Source organism: Thunnus albacares, chromosome 23 (genome assembly GCF_914725855.1).
Source record: "Thunnus albacares chromosome 23, fThuAlb1.1, whole genome shotgun sequence".
In the NCBI taxonomy this organism is placed as follows: domain Eukaryota; kingdom Metazoa; phylum Chordata; class Actinopteri; order Scombriformes; family Scombridae; genus Thunnus; species Thunnus albacares.
The window spans coordinates 12,796,336-12,812,063 of NC_058128.1; the positions used below are offsets into that span (position 1 = coordinate 12,796,336).

General features: G+C 40.7%; 1 protein-coding gene and 5 non-coding genes across 15 annotated transcripts in view; all 6 read left to right on the forward strand.

Annotated features, from left to right (window-relative positions):
- LOC122974893 (ELKS/Rab6-interacting/CAST family member 1-like) overlaps positions 1 to 15,728 on the forward strand; it is a 138,493-nt gene that overhangs the window by 94,871 nt on the left and 27,894 nt on the right. For all 10 annotated transcript variants that reach the window (XM_044342957.1, XM_044342961.1, XM_044342962.1 and 7 more), the window contains one exon: positions 6,641 to 6,788. In XM_044342957.1, coding sequence (XP_044198892.1) covers positions 6,641 to 6,788 — 148 coding nt within the window. The remainder of the gene's footprint in view (positions 1 to 6,640; positions 6,789 to 15,728) is intronic.
- On the forward strand, positions 13,976 to 14,048 carry trnak-cuu. Its single transcript has one exon. It is a non-coding gene; the product is annotated as a tRNA-Lys (tRNA).
- Positions 14,308 to 14,380, forward strand: trnak-cuu. Its single transcript has one exon. It is a non-coding gene; the product is annotated as a tRNA-Lys (tRNA).
- Positions 14,711 to 14,783, forward strand: trnak-cuu. Its single transcript has one exon. It is a non-coding gene; the product is annotated as a tRNA-Lys (tRNA).
- trnak-cuu lies at positions 15,149 to 15,221 on the forward strand. Its single transcript has one exon. It is a non-coding gene; the product is annotated as a tRNA-Lys (tRNA).
- Positions 15,527 to 15,599, forward strand: trnak-cuu. Its single transcript has one exon. It is a non-coding gene; the product is annotated as a tRNA-Lys (tRNA).

A 15,728-nucleotide genomic window follows, 5' to 3' on the forward strand; every position in this document is an offset into this window, starting at 1 on the left:
AGGACGACGTGGGGTGTCTGTGAGGAGAAAGAGATGAGAAGGCAGGGTGGGCGAGAGATACTGATAGAGAATAGGTGAGAGAGAGCCTGAAAGTAGTGTTTGTCAGCTATTTTTTTATTTAGTCTTAGTCTTAGTCCTTTGTCAAATGTCTAAAATGTCTAAAAGTCTGCTTTTTAGTCTTATCTTAGTCAAAGAAAATTGTAACTATTTTTAATAAAGTTTTATTCAAATGAAAACTATTGACATTTTAGTCTTTGTTAGCCATCAGATTATATTGAACATTGTTGTTATTCAGGGTTTCCCATTAATGTATTAAAGGTATGCTATGGAGGATTTGTTGGTTGGTGTTTGTGGCTCCTTCCGAGCGAGCGAGAGAGGGAGAGAGAGAGCAGGGGTGGTCAAGCGAGCTAGAGAGTGAATGAAGAGCGCGAGCGGCACTGGCAAGAACAGAGCTGTGAATCAGATAAATAAAATGTTATTTTCTGATTGTTTCCCGGCACAAATAAACACGCCCACACCTCCACAGAACCCTGTGGGAAGATGCTGCATTGCCGGATTTTTTGCAAATGCAGAGCGTCATCCTGTCTGCTGTGGCCTCTCTGCTCTGTGCGTGTGTAGCTCAACCAAGCCCTCGGTCAAGCAGACACACAGACCTGCAGCTCTTTATACATCCATGACACAGAGACAGAGAGGAGAGCAGAGCAGAGGAGAGAGACAGAGAGGAGAGCAGAGCAGAGGAGAGAGACAGACACAGCGATGTAACCTGGTCACTACGCTACGAGTCCCGACCTCACACCCTGCGCGTTGTTATTGGCTGGGGGCAACACACCCACTGCAGAATAATAAGAAAATACAGGCAGAGGGCAGAGTCTCTGCAGATAAATACAACGCCACACACTTCTAGTGGGTCATAAGTGATGATTGAGAGGGATTACTTTCTTATGAGTCTATACATTGTTTTTTAGGAAAATCCTGCTTAGTATGCTCTTTTACTGTGGCGGGCCACCCCACTACAGTTTCACTTTGGCATCCACTCACATATAACCGACACTTACAACACCAACACACACACCAGAGTATAACCTACACTAACACTCACTTATTAACATTAATGTGCTTTTCTGTAAAATAGTTGATGTATTCTTCATTGTGCATCTGTTGCACATCCAATGAACAGGATATTTGGATTGTAATTTAGAAAGAAAAACCATCTATAATATTTTGTCTCCTCTTTTTTGTCAATGTAAATGAAAATAGATTTTGGTAAAGTTTTTATTTATTAAACTACATATTAGTCTCATCTTTTTTCGTGAACAATATTATATGTTTATATAGTCACAGTTAGTGTTTAATGAGGTCGGTGCCCTCTTGTCATCGTCTCCTCATGGAAAAAAAGGTTGTTGACGAACATATTTAGTCATAGTTTTCGTTACTGAAATTAATACCTGAAAGTCAGAAGGAAGTGGGAAAAGAATATAAGCGTAAATGGAAACTTGTTAAATTTTGAATAAACTGTGAAATGTTCATAAAAAATATGACAGTTTTACTGCTCACATTCACTACCTGTTGCCAGTTTTCTTTGTGCTTTTACAGTGTTTTTCTAAACATGCAGGAAAGTCAGGATTTACTGGTGGGCAGAAAGTGATTTTTACATTTTCAGCAGCAGCAATACAGTGTGGAAAAAACTGCCAGGTATCCCTGTGAATTATTGGACGATTCCACACCTTACGATTTACATCCAATGCCAATGTTCAGTGCCAATGCAGGAAGTTATTACTGAGGTGGAAAGTAAAGGAGGTTGGGGTGGTGGATAGGCGTGTAGCACATCCACCTTTCTTGCTAACTTTGCTAGCTTTCCAGATTTTTTCAAGACACAACATAATTTTTCTCCATCTCTAACCAAGTGTTCTAGTTCCCCAACTACAACCATGACTTACTACAGATTATTTGCCGTAACCATGAACTTTACCTAACCTGAACCATTATACCATAGTTGCAACAAATGACGATGGACAAGAACGAGACAAGAGCATTTTCTAATCTGACGCCGCTGTCGGCAGTAACTGGCAGGACATCGTTTGTCAGTGCTTCCCAAAACTGTGACAAATCATTGTTAAAAAATGATGTTTTATGACGTGGCGACGCTGTGGTTAGCGTCTGGTTAAGTTTAGGCACAAAAAGCACTTGGTTAGGTTTAGGAAAAGATCATGGTTTGGGTTAAAATTATCACTTTGTTAAGGGTAGAGAAATATGTAGTGGCTACATGGCTACAAAGGTTAAGGTTAGGGGATGAACGTAGTTACAGTTTTACGGGAAACAAACAGCGGTCTCCTGTGACGCGGCCCACTGTTGAGTGAATTAACAGTAGACTTGCCTCGTCCACATTAAAGCAATGAATAAAGACTGTGGGATTATTCGATTGGTCGGGTGACGTATTGCTTGCGATAAAAGTTAAAAGAAGACAGATTTTTTTGCTGGAGCCCTGTGTAGGGACCCCTGCTGGTCTCAATGAAATAAATGAGGAGGCTGCACGTTTTAATGGAGTTCTGTTGTCTGTCTGAACACGAACTAACCGATGCCGTGGCTGAACAGTAAAAGAACAAAGAGCCACCTAAACAAACTAGAGAAAGATATCACACCACAATCTCTGAGACGTGCTGCACAAAAACATCCCGTCATTTAATTCAAAAGATGTTGCCAAAATAAGGAAATACAACAATATGACAGATTCTACTCTGTGCTTACTGGTAGTAGACCTTCCCTTATCCTTCTGTGCCCTCCATATTGGTACAGAAAGGGAACACTTGAAAGGAAAGTTAGAGATCTGAGGCTGCGTGTCTACTGGGAACCCTTCTTCCTCACAGTGCTGGCTTGGCTGTCTTTGTTATTTTCAGTGGTAAGGACACATTGCCAGCAGTGCTGAGAGAGTACTATGTTTTTAAGTGCCCTTTGACAGTAGAATTATCTAAAGATTTAGCAAAAGAGCACTGCACTTGAAACACTTTTTAATGATCACATAGCAACAGCAGTAGCCACAACCAGCACTTGTGTGTTTTAGCTCTGCAAGCTGAGAGGGCCAAGTGGAGAGTGTTTTATGTGTGTGTATAAATGTGTTTTTGCGTGTGTGTGTCAGACAGAGATGAAGGGAGAGCCATAGAGAGGCCCAGAATGAGACAAGTGCATCTGGAATAAATATCATTTTATCACCAGGGTTTATAAGCGCCATGTGCTGGCAGGTAACTCTCAGATATGGTATAAAACTAGACGCACTGTTAGCTTTAACAAGACTAATATTCCATTAGCCATACTGTCTGTGTGTGTGTGTCTCTCTCTGTGTGTGTGTGTGTTAAAGTGTTTTTACAAAAAAAAAGACAGGGAAAGGCTGTGATAGTGTTCCAGTGTCTGACAATCTGGAGGAAAGGAAATGCTCCTTTTTAAATGAACAAGTCCAAGTGTTCACGTGGGTTTAACTGGTCAACATATTGATTAAGTGGAAGGGAATCCTGGATTTGAATGTCAAGGGACTTGTAGGAAACAGGCTTATATCACTTTTACACACTTCCTGTACAATAGTAGAGTTTAAAGCCTTAAAAACTTGTTTTTAGCCCCTGAATAACATGTTAGGGGCACAACATTTGGTTACAAATAGGGCCAAGTATTGAACCTCAATACTGTTTTTGATTTAAACATGTTGCAGATTATCAAAAACTGTTGAGAACTGAAACTTGGCTTTGGTCGGATTCTTATTCTTCTTCATTTTTTCTTGACTTTGATTAGATATTTCCTGATTCAGATTATAATTTTGTTAATTTTAGACGGTATTTATATTGAGACAGTTTTTCAAGTTCGAGTGGACGCTCTGTGTTAAAACAAAGTAAAGTTTGGCTTATGATTAGTTGACAAACTAGCTTTCGAGAATTTTTAAACATTTTTTCTCAGTGAGATATCCCCATATTGGTATTATCACTGAAACTCAGCTATCATATTGGCACTGGTATCAAAACATTTCAAACATTACCCAGCCCAAGTTACGAGTAAGGCTGTATCCAGATCGGTATTTGACTTTGAGTCACCAGTTTAGTCCTAATATTCAACTTTTGGGGAAGACATCTGTGTTTTATTTTGTCATGTGCTTGTGGTTCCTGCTTTTTTTTAGTAAACAAAATTATCACTGCTGTCCCACAATAAACTCCCATAATTGTTTCAATTTATTTGTATAGCGCCAAATCATAACAAAAGTTATCTCAGGGCACTTTTCACATACTGTACTCTTTAAAAAGTACTCATGTCTTACCTGCAAGACTTGTGTTTTTGTGTCTTTGATCATCATTAGTGATGTGAAAATATCTGATTTCCACACAGTCAAAGAAATAGAAAGTGTGCATCTTGGTCTCATCTTTGGTGTTATTAAAACAAATTTCTCTCTTTTAGATTTTGTCATTTCTCTCCAGATAAATTTGAGAAATATAAAAGTATTATCTCATATTGTATGGTATAAAGATATCATTTAAGTGTCAGAAAGGCTTTTGCTAATCACCACTGACAGTGATGATTAGTAAAATGACAGTGGCCAAACTTGCTCAGGGAATCGATCTACCAACCCCTCCGACTCCTGACCCTGTCAGGATTGCTGCAGTGGAAATGCATGATGGGACGCTTGTACACTGACAGTGTGGTCAGTGAGGTTGACCAAATAATCTGTGGGTCTTCACACAGTCCAAACATGTAATCTGTCTTCATTTAGACACTCTCATCACTGCATTCCTCACTGCACCACTGTATCTCTGTGTGTGCGAGAGTAGAGATAAAGAAAGGGAGAAAAAGAGCGTAATTGTTTGTTAAGAAAGAAAATGAACAAAAAATGGTAATGTCTCTCTGCGTCATTGGGTCAGTCTGCGTTGTTGGGTGTATCTGGATAATTGTATGTTTGTATGTGTATATCTTCATACATGCATATCAGTAGAATTGATACGTTGGGGTGACACAGAGATAAGTAGAGGACAGAGTGAATTTAACACTTTAATCAAGAAGCTTTATTCATTTCCATTGTTGAGAGTCACTTATTAGTAACAGCTGAATGCAAAAAAAGCAACATATATAGAGGGGAGAGTCAGAGAGACAAAGAGGAAAGATATTTGTTTGCTCATATGCAATTCAGTATCTCTGTGTGTATGTATGATTGCGTGTGGCCAATTTTTGAGCCCTGTGAGATTGTGGGAAAAAAACGGTATGATTTAGATTTTCTTTGGACACGGGCAGAATTCCGAGAATTCTGAGCCTTGGGTGTCCTCGGAGGCGGCTCAGCCAGACCCAAGGCTGATGGGATGGATGGGATGCGGCTTGTTGCTTCCCGACCACATGGAATGCTATTTGTCAGCCCGACCATCCAGGCAAGGGACCGAGATAGAGAAAGAAACGAGAGATCTGGAGGAATAAGACAGAGACTAGAGAGTAGTGCGGACGCACAGTCAGAGGCATGTATACGTGTGTAGTTAAATAAAGTTTAAACACAATGCGATTGCTTATTTGAGTAGCTTTGGGCTCAAACACTAAATATGTGCTTTGTTGGAAGCCAGGTAGCCTCATGAATCTTCTCTTCAGCAGTAAGTTGTACGCAGGCCACCGCTTTGGCAATGCGCACTTTGCTGAAGTGTCCATGAATGATGCACTGACTTGCTGCCAGCTCCCTGCTATGTTACTGAAATCAAGTCTCCCTATCAGTCAAGTTTATTATTATTAGAAAGAGATTAGTGTAAGTCTTCCTGCAGATAGGATGAAATAAGGTCTGCAATCTTTGTGTCATTTTTTTAAACGATACTCATATGCAATTTTTGCTTTTATGGACAGAAGACAGTGTTGAAAGATAAGAAACTAGGAAGAGAGTGAAAGGATGAGGATATGCAGTAATCAACCCCGCCCTGATCAAAGCAGGAACATCTTGATGACATCGTATGCGTCATACTCAACCACCAGGAATGACCTATCTTTGTGTAAAATACACCAATTTTATCCTCCTAAATCACAAAATGTTGTTCCATTTTGTGATTTAGGAGTTTTCCCCACTTGTTGACATGCCATTGGTTCACCAAAAAACTAAAAAGTTTAGGTCGGTTAACCCAAATTGCTATTTGGCCGTGCAGATAGTTTTGGTTTTATTTGTCCAGATTTTTAGATATCGCTCTCTTGAGTTTTTCTTCCTCCACCCCAATGACAGGGAGATGAATGGAACTTAGATTGTGGTGCTGACAGCATTATGAAATGACATCTAAAAATTAAACAGTGACGTTTCTTTCCATAAACAGGATGCCTGAGTCCATAAACAAACTATAGAGACAGATATCTCAGAACTGGGCAAATTAAACCAAAACTTTCAAAAGTGATTAACTGAAACGAAAAGCAAAATACAAACTGTCTCTATAGTATCAGTGTGAGAAAGAAAAAGCTGAACCAGCATTCACCAGTGTCTGTTACAGCACGTTTCTTTGTTTTAAAAACTGTCAAATTCAAGCAGTTACCTCTCACTGCAGTTAACGTCATCATTGTGCAACATCACCACATGTAGCTTTAATTAAATCAAAGTAATTAAGTTGTTAGTTTCTAAAAGTCTTGCTAACAAAGTTGACTTTTTCTGACTACGCAGACAAGAGGCGCTGCTGGCAGCTATAAGCGAGAAAGATGCCAACATCGCCCTGCTGGAGCTCTCCTCGTCCAAGAAGAAGAAAACCCAGGAAGAAGTGGCAGCTCTGAAGAGGGAGAAGGATAGTCTGGTTCAACAGCTCAAACAGCAGGTAGGATTATGCACAACAAATCACACACACACACACACACACACACACACAACAAACTTTGGCATCCAAGTGGACACCAGGAAAGCTTTTTGTTCAGTTATTTGAATGAGAGAAGAAGAGTACAGAGATGGAGCGGGAGGGTGAGGTGAGGTACGTGCGCACTAGTTAATAATGGAGGTAAGAGAAGAAAAAGTGGATAAAGGAGTGATAAAAAAAAGAGGGAGAGCACAGGTGAGGATGGCGATGACGAGGGGAGCAAAGACAACAAGAGAGGCAAAGAGAAACCAGATGTGCGTCCACAGTCCTCCGACCACTAAGGGTAAATTTAGGATTAACCTTCCCCTCCTACACTCACCGCACAAACACACACGGAGTTCAAATCCACTCCAAATCTCTGGTGACAACACTTGTATATGAATTTGTATTTATTTAAATTTTCTATCCGCAGATACACGAACACTAACACACACACACACACCTTACACGTCACTCCGTTGGTATGGATACATGTTTATAGAGTTTTGCACACAAACGCACACCGATATGTACACACTCACCCAGGCCAAAAACAAGGATATAAACATGACCAAATGCCTCTGTGGTTCCACACAGAGGTCTATTCACATACACAAACACACACACTCAGAGACACACACACACTCACACACACAGTAAAGGTTCTCGTGGGTCTAGTGAATTAACCAACCCCTTAGCGGATGAGCCAACTGGGAGTTTGGTGAGTTTCTTCCTCACCGTTCTTCCTTCTGTACTTCTCTCCATCTTTCTATATCTGTTTCTTAGATGGTTTTTCAAGATCACCATTAGTAATAAATAATGAAAAGGTCCAGAGTCGAAGCCACATGTGAGCCTAGCTTATAAGGCCGTCTGTCTAGCCTCTAACCCACCTTGCTACATAACTCTTTATTTCAGCATACAAGGGGCCAACAGACACACATACACACCAAATACCAAACACACTGACACAATGATAAGACCTAATATATCAAAAAGCCGTGGCAAGATCAGAGAGGTTCATATTCGCTTTAATTTCCCTTGATTCAGACTGTGAAATTAAACTGCTACTCTTGAAAATACAATGGCGTTTTCATTCTCAAAAGTGCCTCAATAGATAAGACGCAACAACTCTTTTGTGGCGAGAGATTTGCAGTTATTGAATATTGCCAAAAATCCACTTAATGGATCGAGAATGGCTCAAAGGATTCAATAAGATAAAATGTTGCACGCACGAGAAGGGGAAAAAATCGTGTGTGTGCGTGTTTAAGAGAGGAGCGGGGGAGGGTCGGGGGGAGAGTAGCTGTGTCAAATGAAGTCATAATAACGTGTATCACTCTCCTCTCTCTTCCTCCTTCATCCCTACATCTCTCTCGCCATCCTATTTGAAGTCTTTTATGACACCTCAGGGTCTCAAAGGTGGTTACTGACAACACAGAGACTCTACTGTCTGCTGCTGTGTGTGTGTGTGTGTGTGTGTGTGTGTGTGTATGTGCGTATGTGTGTATGTTCAAGGGTGTGAGCAGTTTTGCTCCCCTCTTGGTCTGTCTCTCTCTCTTGCTGTCTGTCTTTCTCTCTGTGGTGTCATAATTTTCAGTTCCTGAAAGATGGATCACAGCCGAGACTTCCTCAATATTCCCGTCTGTATATGTCTGTGTGTCTATGTCTGTGTGTGTGTGTGTGTGTGTGTGTGTGTGTGTGTGTGTGTGTTTGCAGTGTATGAGCTGAGGCTAGTGTAGTATTTTTAGCTCACTCCTTTAAAGTGTTACACACACACACACACTAATAACCTCCCTGACAGACAGACAGAAACAAAATTGGAGAATGAAATGACAAGGTAAAGTAAATCCTTGATGCACAAACAATTTACTCATTTACAATTTAGATCAACAACTTGATGAGCTGTAAACTTGTTTGCTATAAAGCCAAATATAGCATATGTTAACAGAAAGCAGTGTAATTTTTTACGTGTGTCTAATGTACAACAAGTGTTTCTGGAGCGTTTTGGGCGTCTGCCACTAGTCGGGCGATTGGAGGTCAGAGTCAGTATGAATTGAACAGATGGAAGCTTCAGTAGCGCTTACACACCTCTGATGTCTCATGTCTGGTGTGAATTTGGGGTTAGAAACACCACAGTAACCTATTCTGTACAGCTACAGTACCCCGCTGTAAGAGCAGGATCCAATCAAAGTGTATTAACCAACCAAATTGATTAAACATTCAGCTCTCTGGAAATTCCTACTGTACAGGATCCTGATTTGGACTCAGCAGCCAGACATTTCTCCATTCTCTGACCCTAAAATGAGAATATCTGGTCCACCTTAAAGGTCAGTCCACCTTAAGTGAGCCTGGTCAAGTTAGGCTAATGTATTGTTGCTAACTTCTGGGCTAAATCCCTTCAATAGATGTCTTGGTCTTGAGAAGCTGCAGCATTTATTAGTTGACACACTGTAGCCTGTACTGTACATTTACTGCCAGATTGACAACTTACTGCTAACCTTTTCCTCCGCTCTGCTCGCATTCACTATGGCACCATCGCTCAACCACACACTCGCTGCGCACACACATTGCATACTGCCCTATTCCTTAAAGGAGCTACGCTACTCTTATAACAGTACCTTTCACATAGATGTCATTTGAAGAATGAGGAGAAGGAGGATTCTGGGATTTGATGCACTAGTCGATGACTCAAAATCATAAGTAGCCCATTGATATTAACGATCGTGTGAAGTTTTAGCAGTGGCGCTCATAATTCTGCAGCGGCGGTGTGCCACTGCAAAATGAATATAGGGGAAACACTGAAAAAGCCTCAAACCCCCACAATTTAGAAGCTGCCACCGCAAATGTTGACATTTTTGCATAAAAAATGACTAAAACGATTATTCAGTTATCAAAATCATTGCGATTAATTTTCTGGCCATCAACTAATCAATTAGTTCACTAATTGTTCTAGCTCTACACTTGACGGAACTGTGAAACAAGTACTTTTAGTCAGAAAAAATCGGATAATTGGATGGAGGGACAAGAAGACAGAAAAGAATAATTTTTGTGTATGTAGAGAGGGTAAACACGCAAAACACATCTGTGTATGTTAAGGAATATGTGTGTGTCCCTGAAAGTGTTTCCTGCATTTTGCCCTTTGACCCCCAGCTGCAGTGAAGGCAGGAGGTTGTAGATCAAGGCGATCTCAGCTCTCTTCACCTGCTCCTCTTCCTATGTTTCTCACAGTCTCCTTCCTCTTCGCTTATAAGTTTCTCAGAGACAGAGACAAAAACAGAATGTGAGAGAGAGAGACAGATAGAGAAAAACAGAAGTGGAAGGGAGCAGAGGAGGAAGGGGAAGGATGCGCCACACTTTCTCAAGAGACACATGTGGTTAACATTTACAGGTTGTGTATGGAGCGTGTGTGGCCGTGGCCTTGGCCATTGTTCTGTACCTGTGTGGCTGAGGCCTGGCTGCAATACGGGCAAGTTTTATTTCCTATATTAGTGGCTTTGGATACTACACGTCTATAAAATGATGGTTTGATATTTTCCAAGTCTTGTCAAAGTCTTAAATGACATTTCATAGGCATAAAAAATGAGAAAAGACACAGTGGTTAAACTAGCACTTAATCACAAACCCAAAAAAGGACAAAAACTTCAAAGTTGATGGTTAAATCTCTACTATAAAACATAGCCAGGGTTTGTGGTGGGGACACTTTCCACTGACACTTTAAACCTCTGAAATATTAGAATCCTGTGAAAATTATTGCTTGACTTTGTGAATTATGAAACAGGATGTAAAAGTGTGTTCTTGCTAAGATACGCACAAGCTGCTCGTAACCCAGAATAAGAAAAAAAAGGGGGTTTTGTTTGTTCATAGACAGATGGAAGGATATGTGATTGCTTTCATTCAGACGTAACTAGACGTAACTGTAGTTTTCAGGACAGAAATAAAAATAATAAAGGAGTCCCTTTCATCTTCAAAACCAGATTTTTTACTGGTATTTATTTACATGTGCATGGAAGTCTAAACACCTCTTAAGTATTGGTACAGTACATCCTCACTCTTAAATTAATATAATGTAGTTTTCAGTTGTCTCTCTTCCTCCTTACAGACTTAACTGTTCACTATTATTTGTTTATATTCATTGTGAACATCTCCTCTTACTGACAAAAGTGGAAAAATGTAGCTCTAATCTAATTTATTCATCCGTAGAGACTTATCACAATGAAATAATTACCCCTCAGTCAATTTCATTGTCATTTGTAATTTTCTACTTATCAACAACTTTCTCGTCTTGACAGAGAAAGATGGGGGGGGGGGGGTAATCTAATTTTTTTATTATGATGAAATGGTTCTTGTCCAACCATGACTCAGCAACTTACCATTATTGATAATTGCACGGATATCAACAAAGATCTCCTTTCACCACTGGAGGGAAAGACGAAACAATAATCTAATCTATTATTCCCCGGAGCCTTATCACAATGAAATAATTTTCTTCCAACCATGACTCAGCAGTTTTTTTCCCCCTCACTTCACTCCATGTTCATTTGTTTCTCATTCTGTCCGTTGTCAGCGGGTTACAGCAGACCCGCAGGAAGGATTGATGGAGGGAGGGGTGGAGGGGAGAAGAAGAAGGGAACAGCAAGGGAGGAGGAGTGAAATAATGGTGTGATGATTAGATTAAGTGAAAAAGAGAGAGTTGGCCCAGAAACAAGTGAGCTGAGGTCAGCATTCCTGACAATTAGAGAAAAAGGGGAAGATGTAAAGAAAGGCCAGAGAGGAAAATTAGGATAGGACAGAGAGAGGACTGGAAAAAAAAAAGGAGGTGTTAATTTATTAAATTCCTTCCTTTTCTCCTTGCAGTACTCTTCCTCTTCTCCTTCTCTTGCTTTCCCTTCATCATCCCCTTTTTGTCTTCTCTCCCCTTTCTAACTCATGGTTTTAGGGGTTTTGGGTTCAACAGAATTAGATATGAAAGAGGGCAGACGAGAGAGGAGAGGAAGTTCTGCGGCACGTTTCACCGACTTTGCAACATGCAAGCTGTGACTTGCAACGTGAGATCATTTCTCCTCGTGTTAATTCTGACACATTCGACGTATTCTAAGGATCACCTTACCAGTGCTGCCAACTTAGCGATTTTCTCACTAGATTTGGCGACTTGTAAGACCCCTTTAGCAACTTTTTTTTTTTTCAAAAAGCAGCTAGCGACAAATCTAGCGACTTCTTTGGCAGACCCTACCTCCTCTCCTTGAAGTTGCCAACATTTCGCAGTGAATGTGCGCTATTGTGGATCTGGGTCTCTCTGACTGTGTTCAATGGGGGGGACGGAGCTGCAGCACATTCAGCGGACCAATCATCAGCCAGATACAGACGTGAAAGAGCTGTGAATGTGCGTACCTAACGACCAATATTGATCACCGTTGTTTGACTTGGGAACTCTTTCTCCTTTGTTTTCATTCTAAATGATTTAACTCGACAATTTAAGTTTCATTTAGTCTTATCAAAATAGACTTAAATAACAATATTGAGTTTATTCCGGTGTCTGGATCATCTCTTTATTCAAGTTACAGTCTATACAACAGCCTGCATAAAACAGTTTTTTTAATATTAGAGGTTGATTTAGATGCAAATTGAGGTTATAGCTTGCCTGCTTGAAAAAAATAGGTAATGTCATTTTCATCATCTTCTTTACTTGGATTTTTTCAAATCTTGTATATATGTAATTATGTTATGACGTCACAAATAATCACATGACGTCATCTAGTGACATCTAGCAACTATTCAAGCAGGCTTTGGCTGCTCCTCACTGAAAATATTTTGCAACACTGCTCCTAAGGCCATTTGCAACCCCTGCATAAGCATATGAGAGGACTGTAGGGATCGCAAATCATTTGTAAGAACAGAACACTGTCAGCATTTGCAATCTGGGTACCAGCAGTGCTCGCAAATCACTTCCATGAAACAGACTCCGTGCTAAATATTTTCTTGTAGAAGCTAGATGAACTACTGTAGTTGGAGAGATAATCGTTAACAGGATTTTACATAATTTCTTGCAATAAAGAGTTTTATGGAAGCAGCCATTGGTAAGCTCATTAGCTTGGTCAGAATAAGAGAATAAGTTCAAGGGGTTCAAGTCTGACTCCAAACCTTTGTTGCATGTGTGTTTCAGATATCAGGATTGTTGAAATAAGTACAAAATGTAAAGGGCAAAAAGAGCAATAGGGGGAAAAAAACAAAGAGAAAAACCATGATCAAAAATTTTACCATAGTGAACTAAAAAGACAACAGACACCAGTGAACAAGATGGGGAACAATGAGAAGAGGAGAGTAGAGGGGAAGATATGGAAATGAGGACATGTTGCAGAGAGCAGGGAGGAAAAGAGCGGGAGAGAGAATTAGTCACGGATACAAGGGCATGTTAAGGAGCTCAAAAGTCAAGAGGGAGAGACCGAGAGAGAGGGGAAAAATAAAATACTGTGACTGAATAGAGGAGTAAGAGACTTTGAATCAATGTTTAAAAAAAAAAAAAAAAGCTAAGATCATTAAAGAAAGAGAGAGGAAGAGAGACAAAGGAGGAGAGTGTTAGGTACTTTTTGTTACAGGATTGGGAGACTTAATCATAGAAAGTAGTGTATGAGAGAGCTGAGAAATAAAGAAAGGAAGGGAGGGGGGAACTTTGGGGATTATTGAGATTCATAAATCTCTAAGATGAGGAGAAAGAGAGAAGGGGACAAAGACAGACACAGTGTGTTTGCAGAAGGGTAGAGAGATTTGGGCATAGAAAAGCTATGTTAGAGAGATCAGTCATCAGGCATCTCGACACAGTTTATCCTCTTCAACTTAACTCTGCCACATATCTCTCCTCCTTTGTTGTTCTTTCTTTCTTTCCCCAAATCTTTCTCTTTCCAAATTTAGGAGGAGCTGGTTCATTTGTTCAGCTGTTCATTCATTATTCATTTCTTCATACATCCATCACTCCGAATCAAAGCCAAACACGCTGATGAAGGGAAAACATGTAGGAAAGAAAGGAGTGGGGTGTTTAAAGAATGACTCACAGAACAGAGAGAAACAGAGAGGATAAAGAGAGCAAGATATGGAAAGGATAAAAAGATGAGTGTGGCAGGGAAACAGACGGAGGGGATGAGACACAGGAAGAAATCGGTACCTCTCTCTGTCCTAAAGTAGCCCGGCTAGCTCAGTCGGTAGAGCATGAGACTCTTAATCTCAGGGTCGTGGGTTCGAGCCCCACGTTGGGCGCATGTGTTTTGGGATCTGAACTCTAGCTCCTTATGAAATCACCTATTCTTAGCAGCATGCCTCTACTGCTTACAGCTAGCAGTAGATGATGTTGTGCTGCATATGCTGTGGTACCCAGCAGCAAAAAAAGCACATGTCAAGTTCACACACATAACATATACTGTAACTACTGTTTAGGCTCAACTGCCATTATGTTTATATATCGTGACTTGCTGCAATGTCCTTTCTGCAAGGGAGAAGCTTTCTGTAGAGGTACACTGCCCGGCTAGCTCAGTCGGTAGAGCATGAGACTCTTAATCTCAGGGTCGTGGGTTCGAGCCCCATGTTGGGCGCTGGAATTTTGAACTGTTACTGACCATGATACCATGTCTGACAACAGTCCAAAGACGCATAGAACAGCTGAGATCAATGTGTTACAATATATGCTATCATGGGGAGTTTTACAGACCCACCCTGAATTCTGCCTCCAAAAAGTAATTTACTTCATGTGTTTGGTTTCACTTTTTAAGCAACAACATTAGTGATCGTACCAAATTAAATGAGGAAAGAACACCATAATTAAAAATGCAAAGAGCACAGAAAAGTAAAAAAAACATTGTAGCTTTAGCAGAAAGTGAGTAGACAAGAGAATGAAAATTTAACCCATTATTTTGTTATGTACAGCCCGGCTAGCTCAGTCGGTAGAGCATGAGACTCTTAATCTCAGGGTCGTGGGTTCGAGCCCCACGTTGGGCGCTGGTGTTTTGGCTTTGACTATGAAATCACCCTCTTAAAAGGGTTGCAGTTGTGATTGATGGACACAGACTACAGAACCCTAACTCAGGTATCTTAATGCATCATGTCCTCTGTCAGGAAAACAGGACATCTGTAGTAATTCTTGTAGAAGTTCACACACAGGACACATTTATTCATTCATACACGCATACACATGTATTTCAGTAGAAAAAGGCTTTATGGTCTAAATGCTATTCTGTCTTATGAGGTTTAAACTAACATAGTCTCCTTCATCTGTTAAACTTTTGCATGGCATGTGGGAAGTCAGAGCCAGAAACCTGACCCTCTTCCCTTCTGGCTGTTGTCAGTCTTACGTGAGTCATGAAGCCCGGCTAGCTCAGTCGGTAGAGCATGAGACTCTTAATCTCAGGGTCGTGGGTTCGAGCCCCACGTTGGGCGCAGGAGTTTTGAACTGTAGCCACTTATGAAATCACCTTTGTTATAGCTGATTGCATAGTGAATGATGGATGCTGACTCAAGTCTGTCATGAAAATCCCAGGACATCTGTGGTTGTTGTAGAAGTTCACATACAGGACGCACACTGTTTCATTAACAAAGGAGTTTTTGCTCTATGAGATAAGTGGTATTATTTCTTATTAGGTGTAATCTACCACAGTCTTCTACATGTATTAACTTTTTGTCTGAGTAAGAGAAAGAGTCAGACCCAGAAATCCACACCTATCATGTTCTCTGTCTTGCGAAAAGCCCGGCTAGCTCAGTCGGTAGAGCATGAGACTCTTAATCTCAGGGTCGTGGGTTCGAGCCCCACGTTGGGCGCAAGAGTTTTGAACTGTGGCCCCCCCCTTGTGAAATCACCTTCCCCTTACAGCTGTTGGTATTGTGAATGATTGACACTGACTACAGAATGCTGACTCAGGTCTGTCATGAAAATCCCAATACATCTGT